Below are 18,799 nucleotides of genomic sequence, written 5' to 3' on the forward strand. Positions count from 1 at the left end.
GAAGAAAAAAATGGAGGACAGTATTGGACAACTATAATTAAAAGCTAAATTGTATAATCTCTCTGAGAGCTCATCATGGCATGTAGATGGCTCTGAGTTCTGGAAGGTGATGCCTCTGGGTTGTAAAGTTCTTCAAGTCCAAACAAGCTAAAAAGACTTGTAATACAGGCTTTGGGCTAGATTGGTGCATTCTATATCCCACAGCGATTGGCATAGAGTAAGTTCTTAATAAATATCTGTTGTTTGATTCATTGATTGATTGATTCTGTGTCTATTGCTCCAGGCAGCCTAGTTAAGTTTTCAGATTCATTTATCGGTTAATCATAGCATAATTATTTTTTTGGCCATGGAAATGCTCAAAGGCCATCTAATAAATCATATAAGGTTTGAGACTTGCATAGGTGGAGAGAGTACTAACACTAGTGAAATTACAGATTACTAAAATTTTGAAGAAGTAATTTGTGTGGCAGAGACTACGTTAAATTAGAATTTCAAATAAAGGAGCACCAAGTCAGCACCAAATCCTGGAATGTTCTCTAGAGTAGAAGAGTTCACACACAGGTCATACACCATGCATTCATGACACACAGATACTGAAGAAATGTATTCTGACAACAGTATGGTTTGCTTAGTTTTGACTTACTTCATATTGTTGAAGTACTTTTTTTCGTTATTCTCTTGCTATTTTTGTTGGTAGTTTCAGCCTTAAATGTAATATCTATTTTAAGTCTCAGTACTCAGAAATTTACTTTTGAATCTTTGTATTTTTCTTCAGAAAGACTCATTAATCCAAGGCCTTTCTAATAGGATAAAAACAACTACAACTAGGGGCAGCTATGTTGCGCAGTAGATAGAGCTCTGGCCTTGGAGTCAAGATGATCTGAGTTCAAATCCAGGCTCAGACACATGACACTTACTAGCTGTGTAACCCTGGGCAAGTCACTTAACCCCGACTGCCTCACCAAAAACAAAACAAAACAAAACAAAACAAAACAAAAAACAACAACAACAGCTAGAAAGCATGCCCTAAAAGTCTTTTATTGATGCCTCAAAGGTTTCAAACTACAATATGACTTTTGGGACACCCTATATAGTTCACACAATGTGGATCTTCAGGTATTCCCCCTATGGACTGGGCCATGAGATTTAAGGAATCTGGATCTCACTGGAACATTAGAGCATGAGGTTGGAATCCAGAACATGTTTTCTTCTAATCCCTAATCATCTTTTTCACAGCATAATATTAGGCAAGTCTCTTCATCTGCACCTCCATATATTCTCTACTAAGAAAATAAGAATACTTGCCCCTGCTATCTTCCCAGAAATTGTTATAGAAATATGGACAAATGGACAGCTTATGAGAAATTGCTTTGAGCTCTTTAAAAGAAACATGGCATTGTAAAATTTAATGTGTTGTCATCTTTATATCTAATGATGACTCTTCTCATTACTAATAGCCAGGAAATTCAGAAGATGTAATGACTTGGGCCATTAGGAAATTATCATCTGGCCTATGGTAATAATGGAGTAAGTGGTCTAAAAGTGGGAAACTTTTTTATGGAAGATGGAATATTTTAGGGAGGAATAATTTGGGCACATAGAAGACTAGAGTCTTATCTTAAAAGCATATAGGGTAAGGAAGTTGTTTATTAGGGAAATTATAGCAGGTGACATTGTCTAATCCACTTTATCTGAGAAACTTGGTCTATAGGATGGGTTCAAGAAGTTTTTAAATGAAGTGAGATAAGGCAGTATTGGGGCAAAGCAGATAGTGCTGGACCTGGCTTCACAGATAAGTGAATTCAAACACTAGATCTCATTCTTGCTAGCTGTATGATCATATGGAAATCATTTAACATCTCTCAGCCTCAGGTAACTACCTAAAACAACGTATCTATTAAGTAAAAGATGAGAGAGAGAGAGAGACAGACAGACAGACAGACAGAAAGAGAGACAGAGAAAGAGAGATGTAACATCCTTTTGACATAGGTAATTTGTACAGCAATAAAACCTCACGTCAGCAGAGAATTCTGCATTATCAAGGTGAGACTAGCAGATGTGAGGTAGAAGTCAATGATATTCCAGGCTTTAGGGATGCCACGAGAAATGTGGAAGGCTGGGAAAACAATGCAAAATTTTTATTGTTGTTTTCTTTTGCTTTATGTCAAGCAAGGGAAAGGAAGACAAGTTCACAATTTTTTTGTTCTTTTGAAAGCAACCATTTCCCACAAATTTAGCTCTGAGGATATTTAAATTGAAAGAGGAAATATTCATCATGATATGTAGTATTTCTTTTGACCCTTGCAAATGGAAAAGTTTTAGCCACTGATCATGGCTGCAGAGGTACTCAGACTTCAAGGACTACCTTACATTTACTTGTGCTACATTCATTCTGGCTTCAGAACTCTTCCATTTCCCCTATATGCTTGCAATATGATGTGCGTAGAATTCTAAATGTAGAAGTATATATGGAGGAAAAGTGTATGAATAAAATCTAATCATGAAAGAGATTGGTCTAAGTAATGGTTTCATTATCTCATGGGAGAATACATATATTTGCTACCAGTTAATTATGAGAATACATGAGAATAATGAGTTAATTATGAGAATTAATACATGAGTTAATTATGAGAATACATGAGAATACATGATCAGATTGCCACCTTACTTGGTGTGCTAGAACCAATAAGTAATTAATGAATGATTGTCAAGTGAATTTGTAAATGAACCAGACTTTCAGCCAAAAATATCAGTAGTTTAAAGAGATAAGCTGCATCGGTTTAGATAAATCAAAAACGTCAAACATCTCATTCTCCATTGATGAGGGAAAACAGGAGCTGCTACTGCATATATGCAACATATTCAAACTGCATACAAAAATAGAGTTTTTCAAGGTATTCACAAATAAAACCACCGGGAAAAAGATGATATCTCAAGTTTTACTTGACAGATATCTATCTTAGATTGAATTCTTCCTTTGTTATTTTAAATTATCAATGATTTCATTGGTGGCATTATCCCATCTCGCAATGCAAAACACAGAACTTTAACACCTTCTCATCCTCTACTGTTCTACTTCATTGCCTGTCAAAAAAGTTCCATGAAATTCCTGAAACTTCAATTCCATTTTGGGGGAGGGAAAAGAAAGTCAAAGAGTGAGGTAATACAGAGGTTATCAATATTCTGTTTTATCTCATACTTGCTACTATCTCACTAACCATTATCTCTTTTTTGGTTATAAGAAAATTCATCAAAGTCTCTTAATCTACTTATTTTATACAAATTTGGAGTAACATAGTGTAACCTTCTTATTAATAACTAAAAATTACTGTTTGAAATCTATGAGAATTGCCTTGCTAATGTTGACCAACAAAATGAATTATCATGACTACAAAATCAACCTGTGGAGACAGGATGATTCTACTTTTCCCTTTTTTTGTCTTTTTTAATTTTTTTAGATTTTAATTATCATTGATGAGAAAAGGTAGTCAATTTTTAAAATAAAATAAGAAAACAGATAAAAGCTAGAAAAATGATTATATAAAGTTCAAATCTGATTGTTTGCAGATCATTAAAAAAAACAAAGCAAATAATGGCAAAATAAAACAATAAGATAGCAACCAAATTGTTTTATTTGTTCTTCTTCACCCTTTCTAAAATTTGGCTAGTTTTCATTGCTATTATTGTTTTAATTTACATATTATTATCATTATATTGTTCTTTTTTCTTTTTTTGCTCTTTATTATTTCCTATTAATCTTTATATCTGCCTTAGAATTCTTTGTATTTATCATTTCTTATGATATTATTACATTACATTGCTATCCTATGTTTTATTCAGCCATTCCCCAAGAACTGGACTATTAGTTTATTTTCAGTTTATTATAATTAGCTGTTATATTACTAGCTAGAGGCATATTAAATTGAGATGTAAATAATGAGTCAAGAAGACCTGGACTAAATTCCTTCTCCTAAAGCTAATAATAATAGCTAAATTTTATATGGTATTTATGGTTTGTAAAGGATGTGTTTCTGTTATATAATACATATATAGTTATACATAATATATATGTTTTATATATGTTGTAAAGTATTTTATATACATGTTTATATGAAATATTATATAAGTTGCAAAGTTATATATGTGTATATATGATTGATTAAATTCATGCTCTACCTATATTAGCATGCCTTTCTTCTCAAGGCCTTATCAGCATTGGATTTCAGCATCTTTTAACATCTTTGACAATTCTATGGGTATAAAGTAATATCTTAATGTTATCACTTTGATTATTAGAGAATGTAAATACTTTTTTTAAAATATGGCAATTGATCATGCACACTTTCCCAACTCCTTTTTCTCACAGAGGCTGGTGTCCTGCTGTGGCAAGTGTCTATTTGGATGAACAGCAACAAGTAGATCAGTGGTTATTACTGCATCAAGTATAAGTAGATAAGCATTTATTAATCACCTTCTTAGTGCTAGGCACTCATTGCTCTGAAACTTATTGCATGTTCAGTACTGGGCTGACCAGTGGAGAATACAGAATACTTTTTTTTTTCATGTGGCAATTGATCATTGTGTTTCTTCCTTTGAGAAGTACCTTTATAGGCAAATGACAATTTGTCAATTAAAGATTTATTGTTATTTATAGAAATTCCTTGTTTGGATTTCAGACTTTTCTCAGAATTATTTATTGAAATGATTTCCGTCATCTATTTCTTTCCTTCTTTTTCTGAATACATTGCTTTTTTTTGTGCAAAAGGTTTTACTTTTCTATAATCTATTTCTAAATCATAAACAGTTATTTTCTCTTTCCATAGTGGTATATAATAGTTCATTGTCCTCTAATACTTATGATGCTTTTGTATTCAAATTTGAAAGATGAGGAATTCATTGTCATTTATTTGGTGTTATAGTTATATATACATGTATGTACATATACACATATATGTATGTATAGACGTGTGTGTATATATGCCAACTCCTATTTTATGATGAATTGCTATCTAATTATTCTTATAGGTTTTCTTTCATATGGAATTCTTTTCCAAGTATTTGTGATCTCAGGTTTATAAAATATTAGTCTACTATATGTACTTGATTCCACATCATGATTATTCCATTCTACCAATTTTCTGTATTATATTCTGGTTCTAATAAGTTGGCACAATGCTGGGTCTGAAGTCAAGAAGACTTATTTTCCTGAGTTCAAATCTAGCCTCAGACATTTACTAGCTGTGTGACTCTTGGCAAGTCACTTAACCCTGTTTGCCTCAGTTCCTCATCTGTAAAATGAGCTGGAGAAGGAAGTGGCGAACCACTCTAGTATCTTTGCCATGTAAACCTCAAATGGGGTCCAAAAGTGTGAGACATGACAAACACCTGAACAATAACAACAACAACAAAGTAAGTATCTGGCAACTAAATTATACAGTATATAGAGCCTTATTTTCAGGAAGACCTGAGTTCAGATACAGCCTCAGACTCCTACTAGATGAGTGATTCTGGTAAAGTCATTTCACTTCTGTTTGCGTCAGTTTCCTTAGGGATAATAATAGCATCTATATTAGAGAGTTGTTGTAAGAATCAAATGAGATAATTGTAAAGTATATAGCACAGTATAGCACCTGGCACACGGTAAATACTATATAAATGTTAGCTATTATTATTATTACTGTTAATAATTATTATTAACATAATCATCATTGTTATTATCTGAAGCATCCCATTGGTGTTTTGAGTACTTGTTGGAGATTGAATGGCTCTTAGAGATTTCAAATATCATACTTATCAGAGATGTTTAGTGAAGCATTTATATATCTATATTCTTCTAGTAGTACTGATGTCTTACTGTCAAAGCTTTCAAATAAAAATTGTCAATTTTGCCCCATATAATTTCTTTGATACTATGTATTCTTGTGTGTTCCCCACCTCTCTAGAGCCATGGAAGATATATCTTGCAATTCTCTTCACATTTTTAAAATGACGTGACTTTTAATATTTATATTGTTAGTCTTTTGGAGCATAATATAGTATATAGCATTAGACAGCTATCTAAAAATATTCCCCACCTTTTCTGAACAAATTTTCCACTACTTTCCTGTTTATAGCAATTCTTGTCACATAAAGTGGTCCTTCCCAAGAAGATTTTGTTCTTCTGTTTGTCAGTCAGTAAGCTTTTATAAGTTTTTACAATGAACCAAGGATTGTAGTAAGTGCTGGAGATATTGAGGCAAAAATGAAACTATTCTTTCCCTCACTAAGCTTACATGTATAATTTGGGCATACTAACTAGTTAAGTACCACTGATCTGAGATCACAGTGGCTGATGACTTTCTCCAATTCCTGTCCATTATTTGCCATCTACTTTCCCGGCTTTTATTTCTCTTGGGTTCTCTGACTTCTCGATAAATTGAATTAGCTTCCCTACCTACTTATTCAACCACCTTTTCAGAAGAAAAGGGAGATTGCGGTACAATGCATGAATCATTGGCTCAGGAGGCAGAATGCCCATATTGAAATCCTAGCTCAAACTAGGGAGTTGAATTAGAGGACCTTTGATGTCCTGGAGTCACTCTATATCTATGGTTCTGTGAACCCAAATCAAGCTTCCCATTCCATAGCTGTAGTGTGTACCCTAATTTTAGCCCTATAACAAAGAATATTGAGAGAGTCTTTTTTTGTTTTGGTTTTATTCTCATATGTGCCGTTCTCATCTCTCCCACCTAAGTTCAAGCTTCTTGTTGCATATGTGTGTATGCATTTATTTGCATACATATGTATATGTTTATTTTATTTTAAAAATCAGAACAGTGCTGTTCTGAGTATAGATGTTCAATAAACATTTGTGAGATTAATAATGAAAAGGAATAAATGAGTGAATTAAAGTATGGATGAATTAGAAAAAAAATCATTTGAATTAGAAAAATTACTTGTATTTTTGTATCTCTTTCATAGTTGATGGCGTTTGGTCTTGTTGGTCACCATGGTCAAAATGCTCAGCCACCTGTGGAGGTGGACACTACATGAGGACCCGTTCGTGTACAAACCCTGCCCCAGCATATGGAGGAGACATATGTCTTGGGCTCCACACTGAAGAGGCCCTCTGCAACACACAACCATGTCCAGGTAAACTTTTAGCCTAGTTCTCTTCCAACTGGTGTTTTTTTTTTTTTGTTGTTGTTCTGGATACTACTATCCACAACTCAGTAAATAATAGATTAAGAAATTCAGTATCACCTACTTATATTTGTTTGCTATATTAACCATACGTGATAATGTTGTTCTTGTCAGAATTTGTTATTTCATGTTCCTTCTTTTGTGGGAACATTAAAAACTCCATTTCACCTTAAAACACTTCCATATGAAATAATTTAGAAATTTTCTTGTTTTTTTATTGGTTTTATAAATGATTTGGGAGGAGGGGACTCCAGACGTACAATTTTATCTATGTATGGGCTCCAGGTGAGGAAATGATCTCTAATAACACAGACAGGCAAGTATTCTTCAACTTATAATCTTAGTAATTTGCCTAGGATGCTAAGAAATTAAGTGACTTTCCTAGGGTCACATAACTAATATATGTCAAAGGCAGAACTGGAATTCAGGTAGTTCTGACCCTGAGGGCATCCATGCAATCCAATCTTGATGGTCTAATTTTTTTTATTCAAAAGTAGTCAGAAATCTAGTTAGCACAATGACTTTTTTTTTGGTGGGGGGAGGGTGAGACTGGGGTTAAGTGACTTGCCCAAGGTCACACAGTTAGTAAGTGTCTGAAGTCAGACTTGAACTCAGGTCCTCCTGACTCCAGGCCAGTGCTGTATCCACTGTACCACCCAGCTTCCCATCTCAATAATTCTTTATTTTTTTCATGAAATTAAGCCTAAACTATAAGAGGCATGAAGTCTTTATTAAAGAGCAATAAGATGACTGGGCAGCTTGGGAAAAGAAAACAAAAAAAGAATATATCCAATTAGATAAAAAGAGAACATGTAGCATAACAAGATTATGACAGAACATGAAATTAAATTTACCTAGAGATATGATCTGAAATAAATATGTAGGATTTTGTTGCTAAAACCCGTGAAGCCTGGTCAGCCCTTGTGCCATGTCAGAGTCATGTACTGGAAGCATTGAACCTGGAAGACTTGCTAGTATAGCTTTTAGTTAATCTAAATCAAGGAATTTTTAAACAAAGATTTTGTTTGAACTTCTAGGATATGTACAAGGTTCACCATAAAAATTATACATTCTGTTTCCCAGCATTTTACTCTGAATCTAGAAATGTTTTCTTTCATATTATAACCAGCTAGTGGTGGTCCTCGTCCCCTCATGTTTCGTGCCTGTTTTATCTCTCCTTTTGTGCATATTGAACTTAAACAAATATTACATATTTTTAGTATACCTATTTCCATACTAGGTTTTCTGTTCTTTTAGAGGTGGGATTGTCATTTTCTTTATCCCAGTACCTCACATATAGCAGGGAGTTTGTAAATAGAACTGCTATGGAAAAGAAAATTAAAAGAGAATCATGAAGTTGAAAGTAAGTCCTTTCCTTCTAGTTTTGAAGCAGACATTTTGTCTTATTTCTAAGAGTCAAAGGCAAAATGAGATTTCTTTTTTTCCTAGTACAACCAAGAGAAGGGCAAAAGAATTACTATTTTTAATGTTTTATTTTTGTGGACAAAAGGTCCACAAAATTTATATTTGGGTCATAAGAATTCATAGGATTTGATTCTTAAAGCTTAAATTAATAGCAAAATTAGCATCATTTCTTTCACTTCAATATTAGAAACACTAGCAAATGCAGTATATTAGATCAGGTGACTTAATGTCCCTTTGAATTTTGGCCACTACCAGGGTCCTATCCTTGTAATCTCCAGCTGCTGAGTGGGGATTTTAGAGTAAATGGCCTAATAGTAGAAATGGGAAAAATCAGTTTTTTTGATTTATAGCACAGACTTTCCTACGTTAAGTGAATGGACTTACGGTTTATAACTAAAGGTAAGGGCTATTGTGGTAACTGAAAATTTCAATTCCCTTCCTAGAGCTTTCTCCATAAGAAAGAGTTATTATCTTGATTTTGAAGTTTAGCTCTGGAGGAATTGTTTCACGAGACATTCTGAAGGACTGATCTCTTTTCATATACACACATACACTGTGCAACAGAGTATGTTGCTTATTTTGTGCCACAGTACTGACAGTTCTTGCACATTAACAATTGCAGAGGCAAATATATTATCATACTATTGGCCAAATACAAGTGAAAATACTCTAAATAAATTAGAAGAAAAACCAAAATAATTAAAGTATATAAAAACCTATATTTTGTGTGGGTTGCATTTATTGAGAACCTTGCTTAGAAGCCATGCCTTCTGTTTGCTCATAGGCTTAACATTAAATTAGATAATCTTACTAGAGAGACATATACTGGCAACAAATGAAAATAAAGGCTTGATTTTACACCTTTTCTTTTGGTGGATTAGATTCTAATGTGAAATATTTCCTGTCCCTTCTCTTTCTCCTTCTGGCTCTTGCAGATAGTTGGTCTGATTGGTCAGACTGGTCTGAGTGTGATTCTTCTGGAACTCAATTTCGGGTCCGTCAGTGTATCATTTTATTTCCTGTGGGCAGCCAATGTTCTGGAAATACCACCGAAAGTCGATCTTGTGTTTTTGATTCCAATTTCATTCCAGGTAAGATTGAGGATATCTATCAAGTAAACAAATACATTTTTAATTGTAAAACATTAAATGATTGATAGGTCTGATATCTCTTTTGTTTTTAGAGATATTAACAAAAAGCAACAATGGTTCCATCAATTCTTGTGGAGATGAATAAGAAGATAGACAGAGATATTGTCACAGTTTGTGTATAATTTATATATATATATATATATATATATACACACACATATAGCTAGATATGTGCACAGTATTTTACAATATGACTTTAGCTCTTAATAAAGGCAATCAATCCTGATAAAAAGTATGATATATTGAATGAATCACTTACCTGTGCAACAAATATTTATTAATATTAATCATTTAAGTTAATACTAAGTTAAATATTTTAAATTGTAGAAGCTGGAAAATCTCACTGCTATTTGTAGATGACATTAATAGAGTCAAACAATTAGAGCTTAAGAGTTTCTAGTCCAACTTTCTTATTTTACAGGTGAAGAAACCAATGCTCAGGTGCTTAAGTGATTAACCTAAGGTCACAATAAAAGCATTGCTTGGACCTTAAAACAGAACTTCTAACTCTAAATCTAGTTATCATTCCACTGCACCACACTGCCTTTCTAGGCATAGTAAAGCAATTATAGAGAATAGGCTAAGTCCTTTATGCTGTTGTACTGAGAATAACACACACACACACACGTTGCACATATATACATGCACATGTATACAAAGGCATGTATACATACGTATATGATGTTTTTATCCAATATATAAGTAAACCTTTGGAATGAAAATGTGACACTTCAAAATTGCATTATATTACTATATCACATTCCTGCTTTTTCTTTATATATATGACTAAGATCATCCTATTTGGGTAAGGACCATCATCTTTAGCTATATGCAACATTTCAGTACGTGGTAGATGCAGAACCATCACTCTTCATTTTAATATAATCAAAGTTTTAATTTTTATTTCTAATGCATGAAAAAATAGTGTAGAAAATCCAGAATTCCCTCAATAGTCTCGTCCCCTTGGGGAATTAAAAGTGATGTGGCTTCTAACCCCATTGATACCCCACTTGTGATTCTGGATATGACAATACATAAAGGTGGAAGTGAAAATGTTTCTCTGATAAACTTCTTTACTTGGGCCAGTAATGGCTTCCTTTGAACTTTTATAGATTGATTCCATACTGCGGGAAATATGGCAATTTGGGTTTTATATAAAAATAGAGATCTAAGGCAAGAAATTGACAGGCTATGACTATTCACAGTTTCACAGCTGGTGATGGACAGTTTAGCAGAAAAAAACAACAAAAACTCTAGGATTGTTTTGAAGTTAATATTGTATATTCAGCCAAAGGGAAGGTACTTCAAGTACCTGATGTGTATGATAGAGTATTTTTTTGCAGTCAAGGTAGTCTCATTAATTACTGTTTGATGACCAAAGAAACCCTATGCAAATCAAAACAATATCCAAAGGACAAAAATAGATAAGCAGCATAATTCATAATTTTCACATAAAGTAAAGCTTGTGCATCCTTTCCAGTATTCTGTCTTTTAAGGATGGTCTTTATAATAATCAAAATTGTTAGAATTTTTCTTAAATTATCTCCTATATACAACAAAAATCCCCAGAAAAACACTGCATATATTGTTTGTTCTTTCAGAAATATCTGTAGCACGATCCAGTAGTGTAGAAGAGAAAAGATGTGGTGGTAAGTTTTTACTCTTTATTAATGTCAGATTCACTTATTTCTATATTTTCTACCGCACCATTTTTCTTCTCATGGGTTCCATTTTGCTTCCATTCTTTTTGGCTAAGAAAGGCAGACTCTAAGTTACTAAAGACACTCTAGAGGCCCAGACTCCCTCTGAGTCAGCAGTCGTATTAATGGGAAATAATTTGTAAATACATGATGCCTTCATTGAGGTTTCCCATAAGTAAAGTTGAATTTAAATGATTTATTCAATTTGCAATCTCAGTCAAAGTCAGAGAAAGTCTTAAAACTCAAAACCTGACTGTATGAAGATGAAACCATACATTTCTACACCATATGTAGAATTCCCTTCCAGAACATGTTAGAAATTTTGGCAGCCCAGGAAAGGTCTAAGAATAAAATTAGGTTGCCTGTTCCTATGCCTTTAAAGCTGATGGACTTCTGAAAGTCCAATGTTGAATCACTTAGGGAGGGAGAATAATGTAAGAAGGAATACATTAATGTTAAATTTGAAAGACTTTAGGAAGAGGCTGAGTCACTCAGCATTTACTTAAGTTTCTTTCCTTGAAGCAGGTAGAAGCATACTTTCCCTTTTTTGTCTAGGAAGAAAGTGAGGTTCAGAGAAGTTGAGGGGCTTGGACAGATATATACAAATAAGCATTGTATCTAGGGACTAGAACTCAGTTCTAATAGTAAGCCCTATGTTACTTTCTGGTTCTGATGTTGAAAATATAGCTTATTTCCTGAACTCCCAAGACCCTTGCAGATTTTTGCTCTGTTGGCATGGGAGGGACAAATCAGATTCACTTCTGAGATGAAAATTCCATGTTTTCATCAATAAATTTATGGCTATAGAGGCTATGTGAGATTGTTCCTTGAAGCAATTTAGGTGACAATGGCATAGTATTTAGAGTATTTCTAGCTTCAAGAGTATCATAATAGCTCTCTTTTATAGAACAGTTGGACCTTTACAAAACACTTTTCCCAAAACCATCTTCTGCAGTAGTGCAAGTATCCAACACTCCCATCTTCCCCACCCCCTACAAAGGTGACAGATGAGAGAAATGGACCATAAAAATGATTTAAAAAGGGTCATAAAGTAAGGGTCAAAATCCAGTCAAGACTTGAGTCTTCTGACACCAGAATTCAGTCTTTTGCTAGGACAGTGTTATATTGATGTGAGTTTAGGATGTGAATTATGGCTTGGGAAGATTTAGCCAAGGAATCACTTGCCAACAGTTTCCTGTTCCAGATAAATTTAGGTATGTGTGTGTATTGGGGTGGGGATGATGCAGCATTTTATTACATGTAATATTTAGTTATCCAATCTTCATCTGAGTTCTGTTTTAAAAAAGTTTTTCACCAGCTTGAAATCTATCAGACACTTTAATAGTTTTGGCATTATTAGTAAAATCTTTCAGAGATGTTGTTTTGTTATTAGCCATGATACAAAGCAGTTCTAATACAGAGATAAGGACAAGTGAGTTAATGATAGCTGAAATGGTTAATATTTATAATCCAATAAATATAACTCTTAAGAAAAAAAATCAGATACTATTAGAAGGGATAAAGCACTGAATCTATACAAATCAGTTAAAAATCTATTATATATAAATAAGTTTGGGCAATTTTTCATTTTTCAGTGAATTTACATTAAAATACAATATTTAAAAGGAAATTCTTCATGAAAATTTAAATGCCTTTGTTCAATGTCATCAATGCATTTTCTTAACCAGATTTAGTAAATGATACTTTGAGGAAAAAGCACATTTCTTAGAAGCTCTATAAATACAGAGTAATTATACTAGGAGAAAAAAAGGAGTGATCTTTTATGAAGGCTACAAAAAGAGGAATTTTTGCTAGGGTGTTAAACATACAATGGTGTATAAAAGGCAGATTATAATCCCTAAGAGCATTGGCTTGGAATATACTTGCTCTTGCAGGAAACAGTGTTGGTGAGCATGACAGTGTAAAGGAAAAGACTATAATTTCTTTTACTTTGGGTTTCTGTCATCTGAGGACTTTGTGCTTTTATACAACATGTCTGCATGAAATATAATATTGCTTTGGATATATGCTTTTCAGAGTTCAACATGTTCCATATGATTGCAGTGGGATTAAGCAGCTCTATTCTTGGTTGCCTCCTTACTCTGCTCATCTACACATACTGCCAGCGATACCAGCAGCAAGCCCATGATGCTACTGTCATCCATCCAGTCTCACCAGCTCCTCTTAATACAAGCATAACTAACCACATCAACAAACTGGATAAATATGATTCTGTAGAAGCCATCAAGGTAAGAAATTGGCAGAGACAGTATGAAGGCAACACATACATACATATATATATAATATATATATATAGTGTATATTGTGTGTATATATACATATATATGCAAAATGAAAGATTGAGACAATTATCTAGGAAATTCAGATTTCAAGAATCCTTGCTTTAAATTTTTTACTAATTGCATTAGGTGAGAAGAAGGGAGACAGATTGAGAGGAGAGGGAGAGAGAATAAGAGTATAGCATAAAGGTACAGTAAGACAGCATCACATGAAGACTTGGTAAATATTTGAAATCTTTGGGAAAAGTCAGAAAATACTAAACCTTAGTTAAAAAAAATATTGTGCTCATCACACTGAACTTTGTATCTCCTATATCCCTATAAATCCTTGTATATTCAGTGGTGAGTTACAGAATTAGAGTAAATATCCAGCTATGCAGAAGTGGGGAAAGTAATGCTATTGATAATTAAAGGTAACCAAAAAAAGGAAAAAAAAAGATTTATGAGTTCATTTCAGGAAAGAATACTTAGGTAGAATTCTGGCACACTTCAGAATTACATAAAATAAATATTTCACGGGACTCTATTTACAAGTTTATCTTTCCTAATTACTTTAAAAATGTAATACTGTGCACTTTTCCATATCAAAAGAATGATGCTAGCCTATGGAGGCTAGCAAATGACTCACTGTAAGTATCTCCTCTTTATAACTGAGGTGATGGAGAAATAGCAATTGACTTCATTTGTTATCCAAAATAAAAGTTACACAAGTCAGAAGGTTCTGAAGACTGTTGATGAGTTATCTTTTCCACTATATCATATCATATAATTGAGGAGAATTCCCTTTATTGAAGGAAATTAAACATGGACATTCTAAATAGGCTCATTGTTTCCCTTTCATTATTAGTGTTTCAGTTATTCTCAGAAGTTTATTTTTTCTCTTCTGTTGCTAAATGGTTCTCCACCATAGTTTGTTCCATGAGCACCTCTATCTTAAGGACAGTTTGAATCTCTAAATCTTTGTGTCACTGTTTCCTGAATTATCTTTGTTTTTTTCCTCCCTATTAGCAGCAGTCCATCCTCACTTGGGCTAAGACTTTACAAGTTTGCTCTTTACGTGGGTTTCCTAAAATACTAGCAGCCAGAATGAATGAAGTAAATCAGCTAAGTTAGATGAAAAAAAAGACTGTGAATGACATGGTTATTTCTGAGCTGTGTCCCTGGAGAAAGACTAATGGGAGAATTGAACTATACTTTACTCATACATAACTGGGTCGCAGATCTAGGACTTCAGAAGTCATCTAGCCTGACCTCAGGAGACTGGGGCCCAGGCAGGTTAAGTGAATTAAACAAAGTTATATAGAAAATAAGTATCCCAGGTGGAATTTGAACACACGTACTCTGGTTCCAAAGCCAGTGATCTTTTTATTCTATCACACTGCTTCTAAGAGAGCACTCTCATAAAACTTTTACTTAAAGCTAGGATCTAATATGTCATTTAAGGGTCATTGTTATTAAGGGCATACCAGAGAGCTAGAATTAGGGCACAGAAAAACTGGAATTGTAACCAGTCAGAAGATTTCACTAGGACCTGATTATTTTGATATTAATGATTAGGAATGCCATTTTTATGAGGTACTTGTGTTGATTTCTTTCTGATCTTTCATGAATCATCAGATAGCTGTCAAAGTACATTGCATGGAAGCGACAGGGACAAGAAAACAATTTTTAGCATCAATCCTTATTGCTTGGGGCTTCTAAATTCTGATTCTCTAGGAATAGGCACATTATATTAGAAAAGTATGGAAGAAGCATCTAATAGAGAGAGGACAACTACAGAAAAGGCAAAGAAAAAACAGTGGAAAGATGAAGATTGAGGTTGCTTGGGAAAAGATGAGCAGATTATCACAAGCCTCTTCATATATGGTACTATGATGGCCACTAAGCAGGTAAAGAACCAAGCAATGTTACACATTTCTGTTCTTCATGACTCATTGGAGTTAGCTAAACTTTCTAGTAAATCACCTCAGTTCTCTTTGAAATAAAGTAATTTACTTTTCTTAATAGTTGCTGACTTCAAGTGAAATTTCAAAAGGATATTTTAAGAAATAGAACCCTACTAGATATTCTTTTTGACAGATAAGAGTCCAGTGTTGCTTATGATCTGAAAATAAAGAAGGTGGCAGAATATGTTATTATTATATTTCCTCTGTGAACTTATATCAGAACGCAAGTTCTCAGGTAAAAGGCTGCTCCTTATAATAATATCTTCCAGAAATATAACTTAATGGTTTTTTTTTTATCCTTCTTACAGGCATTTAACAAAAACAACTTGATCCTAGAGGAAAGAAACAAATACTTCAATCCACATCTCACTGCAAAGACCTATTCTAACACCTATTTTACAGATCTCAATAATTATGATGAGTACTAATAGATCTTATATTTTTGGTCTCTTGTAATTCCCCAGTCCCTCAAGGCCTGTGCTACATGACTGCTTCAGAGATGAAGTTTGGAGACATTTCAAGCACACTTCAAGCCATCAGTGTCCCATTGCTCCCAAAAATACATACCCTATCACAACAAAAACTGTGTGACATCATGAAAATTTGGTCTCCAGCACCTGTTCATAGTTGAATGAGCCATGAGAAATACTGTTTGTCACTGTGTGTGAAGTTTTCTAATTGTGGTCAGTCAAATTTCTCTAACAAGTTGAGGATTATTTTCTTCAGCTTTTTTGTAAGTGTGCTACCTGCCTTTGGGGATTCCATTAAGTACACTACCATTGGCTTCCTTTAGGTGTGGCCTTTCAAGATATTTTAGAAGAGGAAAATTAGAAATTAACGATGAGTCCCTCTAAATTGAAGTATTTACATAACACTGGATAAAATGCTGAAGAAAAATTTTATTGTACAGATGTTCCACAGTGACCCCAGATGTTCCCCAATCTAAAGAATGTTGTGGTTGGAATGCTTGGAAGCAATCTCTCTATTTTTTGGATTGAAAATGGAATCTAGCCTGAGTAAGCCAGGAAACATGAGATGGCTTATGTCTACCAAGAAGATTACATGAACCCTTGAGACAACTCAAGCTTTTATCTTGTCACATTAATTATTTTTGTTGTAAGTTGAGGAAGAGGGTAAAAAGATGAGGTGCAGATTCAATTTGAAAGTTTCTGCATGTTACTGGTCAACTAGTCTTCTTGTAACATTTGGATGTGCATGGCATTCCAAAGTCCTCCCCTCCATGGTGTTTGCATAAGGGAGCCACACATCTGGTTCATTGAAACACTCAAGGAGGCCAAAGCATGAACTAACCAACTGCATAATGTTTGACTTACCTTCCTTGGCTGGCTTGGGAACAAATGGACAGCACAGAACTGCTTTTCTGATTACAAATCTCTGTTTGCCAATGCCTGTTTTTTGACAAATATCCAAAGTGCAGTTGTGTTACGAAAGGCAACTTTTGCCATCCTCCTAAAGTATTTGATATATGTTAATCAACCCCCGACAAAAGCATTAATGATGTCGTTTAAAGTGGGCTTCCTATAAGCCAGATGCTGTAAATAGTTAATACTATCTAAGTTTTAAGCTGTCATGTTCTGCCTGAAACTTCAAGTAAGGGGACTGATAACTAGTCTTTACTTTTGCTGCCACTGCCCTTGTTTTCACAGTACCTTCTATTGTTGCAGCACGTCAACCTACACCTGAGGCAATTAACTTCAAGGACTGCCATCCAGAGACAAAGAAATGCCCGATAATTGGTCCTGAGGTTCTGAGCACTGTTTATTGATAAAAGAAACATTTCAGCGCTTTAGTATTTAGCACTATCCACAGACATTTCCCAGAAGGTTGAAAAAAGTCAAATTATTTGGATGTAAACAGATGCTATACAACTGTTGTACTGTATAATGATATTTGAACAATTTCTTTTAAAGTGAAAATAACAGTAAAACATACTTCACCTGAACAGCTATTGGCATTCTGACAAAAACAAAAGCAGAACAAAACAAAACACAAACACAAACAAACTGATAAACATATGCAGAAGTTACATCTAGTAGAAAATCAACCTCGATGCTGGCAAAACTGCATTGCAACAATATTGAATGATATAGATTCTTTTTAAGGATGTGCACTTGGGAATGCCTTATTCTGTAAAGATCAAGGCAAAAATTTAAGGTTAGAAAAGACACATGATCTACCATGTAATGCTATTAATTGAGAAAGGTTTCTCCTCTATGCATATTTTCAACAACTACTCTGTAGTAAAGTTTTAAAAGGCAGATGATCTCTGGGAATCTGATGGCATCTGTGTGCAGTACCTCCAAGATGCTTTTCCAATGATGAGCTCATTTTGTATCGTATTTGTTATTTGGCTGCATCATCAGATTGTGCTGTGTGTATGTGGATTTACATTTAATGAATGAAACAGTCCGAACAGTTTCCTCATTGTTTTTGCTATTTGTGGTGTTTGTTTTGATTCTTCATAGAAGACTCAACCTATCCCATCACTTCTCCATAAGGACCAAGTGCTGTCCCTGGGTACTTCTTTATTTCATTTTTCCCTCTGAGTGAGTTTCTTGTCTTTAGAAGTGATACCATCTATTTTTTCCCCTAGGAAAAAAAGAAAATTAACGCTTCAAGTTCAAAAGACTAGTTGGAAAAAGCTTTTAGAATGATAACCAATCTCATATTAGAATCAGTCTTCTGTAGCATCTGGGGGAAAATAACAGAATTTTCACATTAGTAACATACAATTCTAAAGACACCCACTGCCAAAAAACTTTTGTTCTTATTTCCTGCAGGCTATTCAAATAGAATTTTTCTGCATTCTGCATTTTGCAAATTTTAAATAGCGGTAATTAGATTAGAAAACTAAAATATATGTATTTCTTGAAATATTTTAGCCATATGTGATTTTTTTATTTTTTCCAATAATTTTATATTTATGTCATATGTGTATATATATACGTATATGTATATATACATATATATATACACTTTACACATCATACCTCTTGTTCATACACCTACACAATTTGTCCACACAATAATAACTGAATACCACTAGCAGAAAGCATTTACATAAAATTGTTCTT

General features: G+C 33.8%; 1 protein-coding gene across 1 annotated transcript in view; it reads left to right on the forward strand.

Annotated features, from left to right (window-relative positions):
* Window positions 1–18,553, forward strand: part of SEMA5A (semaphorin 5A) — a 651,274-nt gene extending 632,721 nt beyond the window's left edge. Inside the window, exons 19-23 of the mRNA XM_027868972.1 lie at window positions 6,961–7,131; window positions 9,543–9,698; window positions 11,360–11,407; window positions 13,496–13,707; window positions 16,013–18,553. Of these exons, the coding sequence (XP_027724773.1) occupies window positions 6,961–7,131; window positions 9,543–9,698; window positions 11,360–11,407; window positions 13,496–13,707; window positions 16,013–16,132 (707 nt within the window). The 3' untranslated portion in view covers window positions 16,133–18,553. The remainder of the gene's footprint in view (window positions 1–6,960; window positions 7,132–9,542; window positions 9,699–11,359; window positions 11,408–13,495; window positions 13,708–16,012) is intronic.
* Window positions 18,554–18,799: the final 246 nt, after the last annotated feature.

The sequence above is a fragment of the Vombatus ursinus genome, unplaced genomic scaffold (genome assembly GCF_900497805.2).
Source record: "Vombatus ursinus unplaced genomic scaffold, bare-nosed wombat genome assembly UNPS02014791.1, whole genome shotgun sequence".
Classification (NCBI taxonomy): domain Eukaryota; kingdom Metazoa; phylum Chordata; class Mammalia; order Diprotodontia; family Vombatidae; genus Vombatus; species Vombatus ursinus.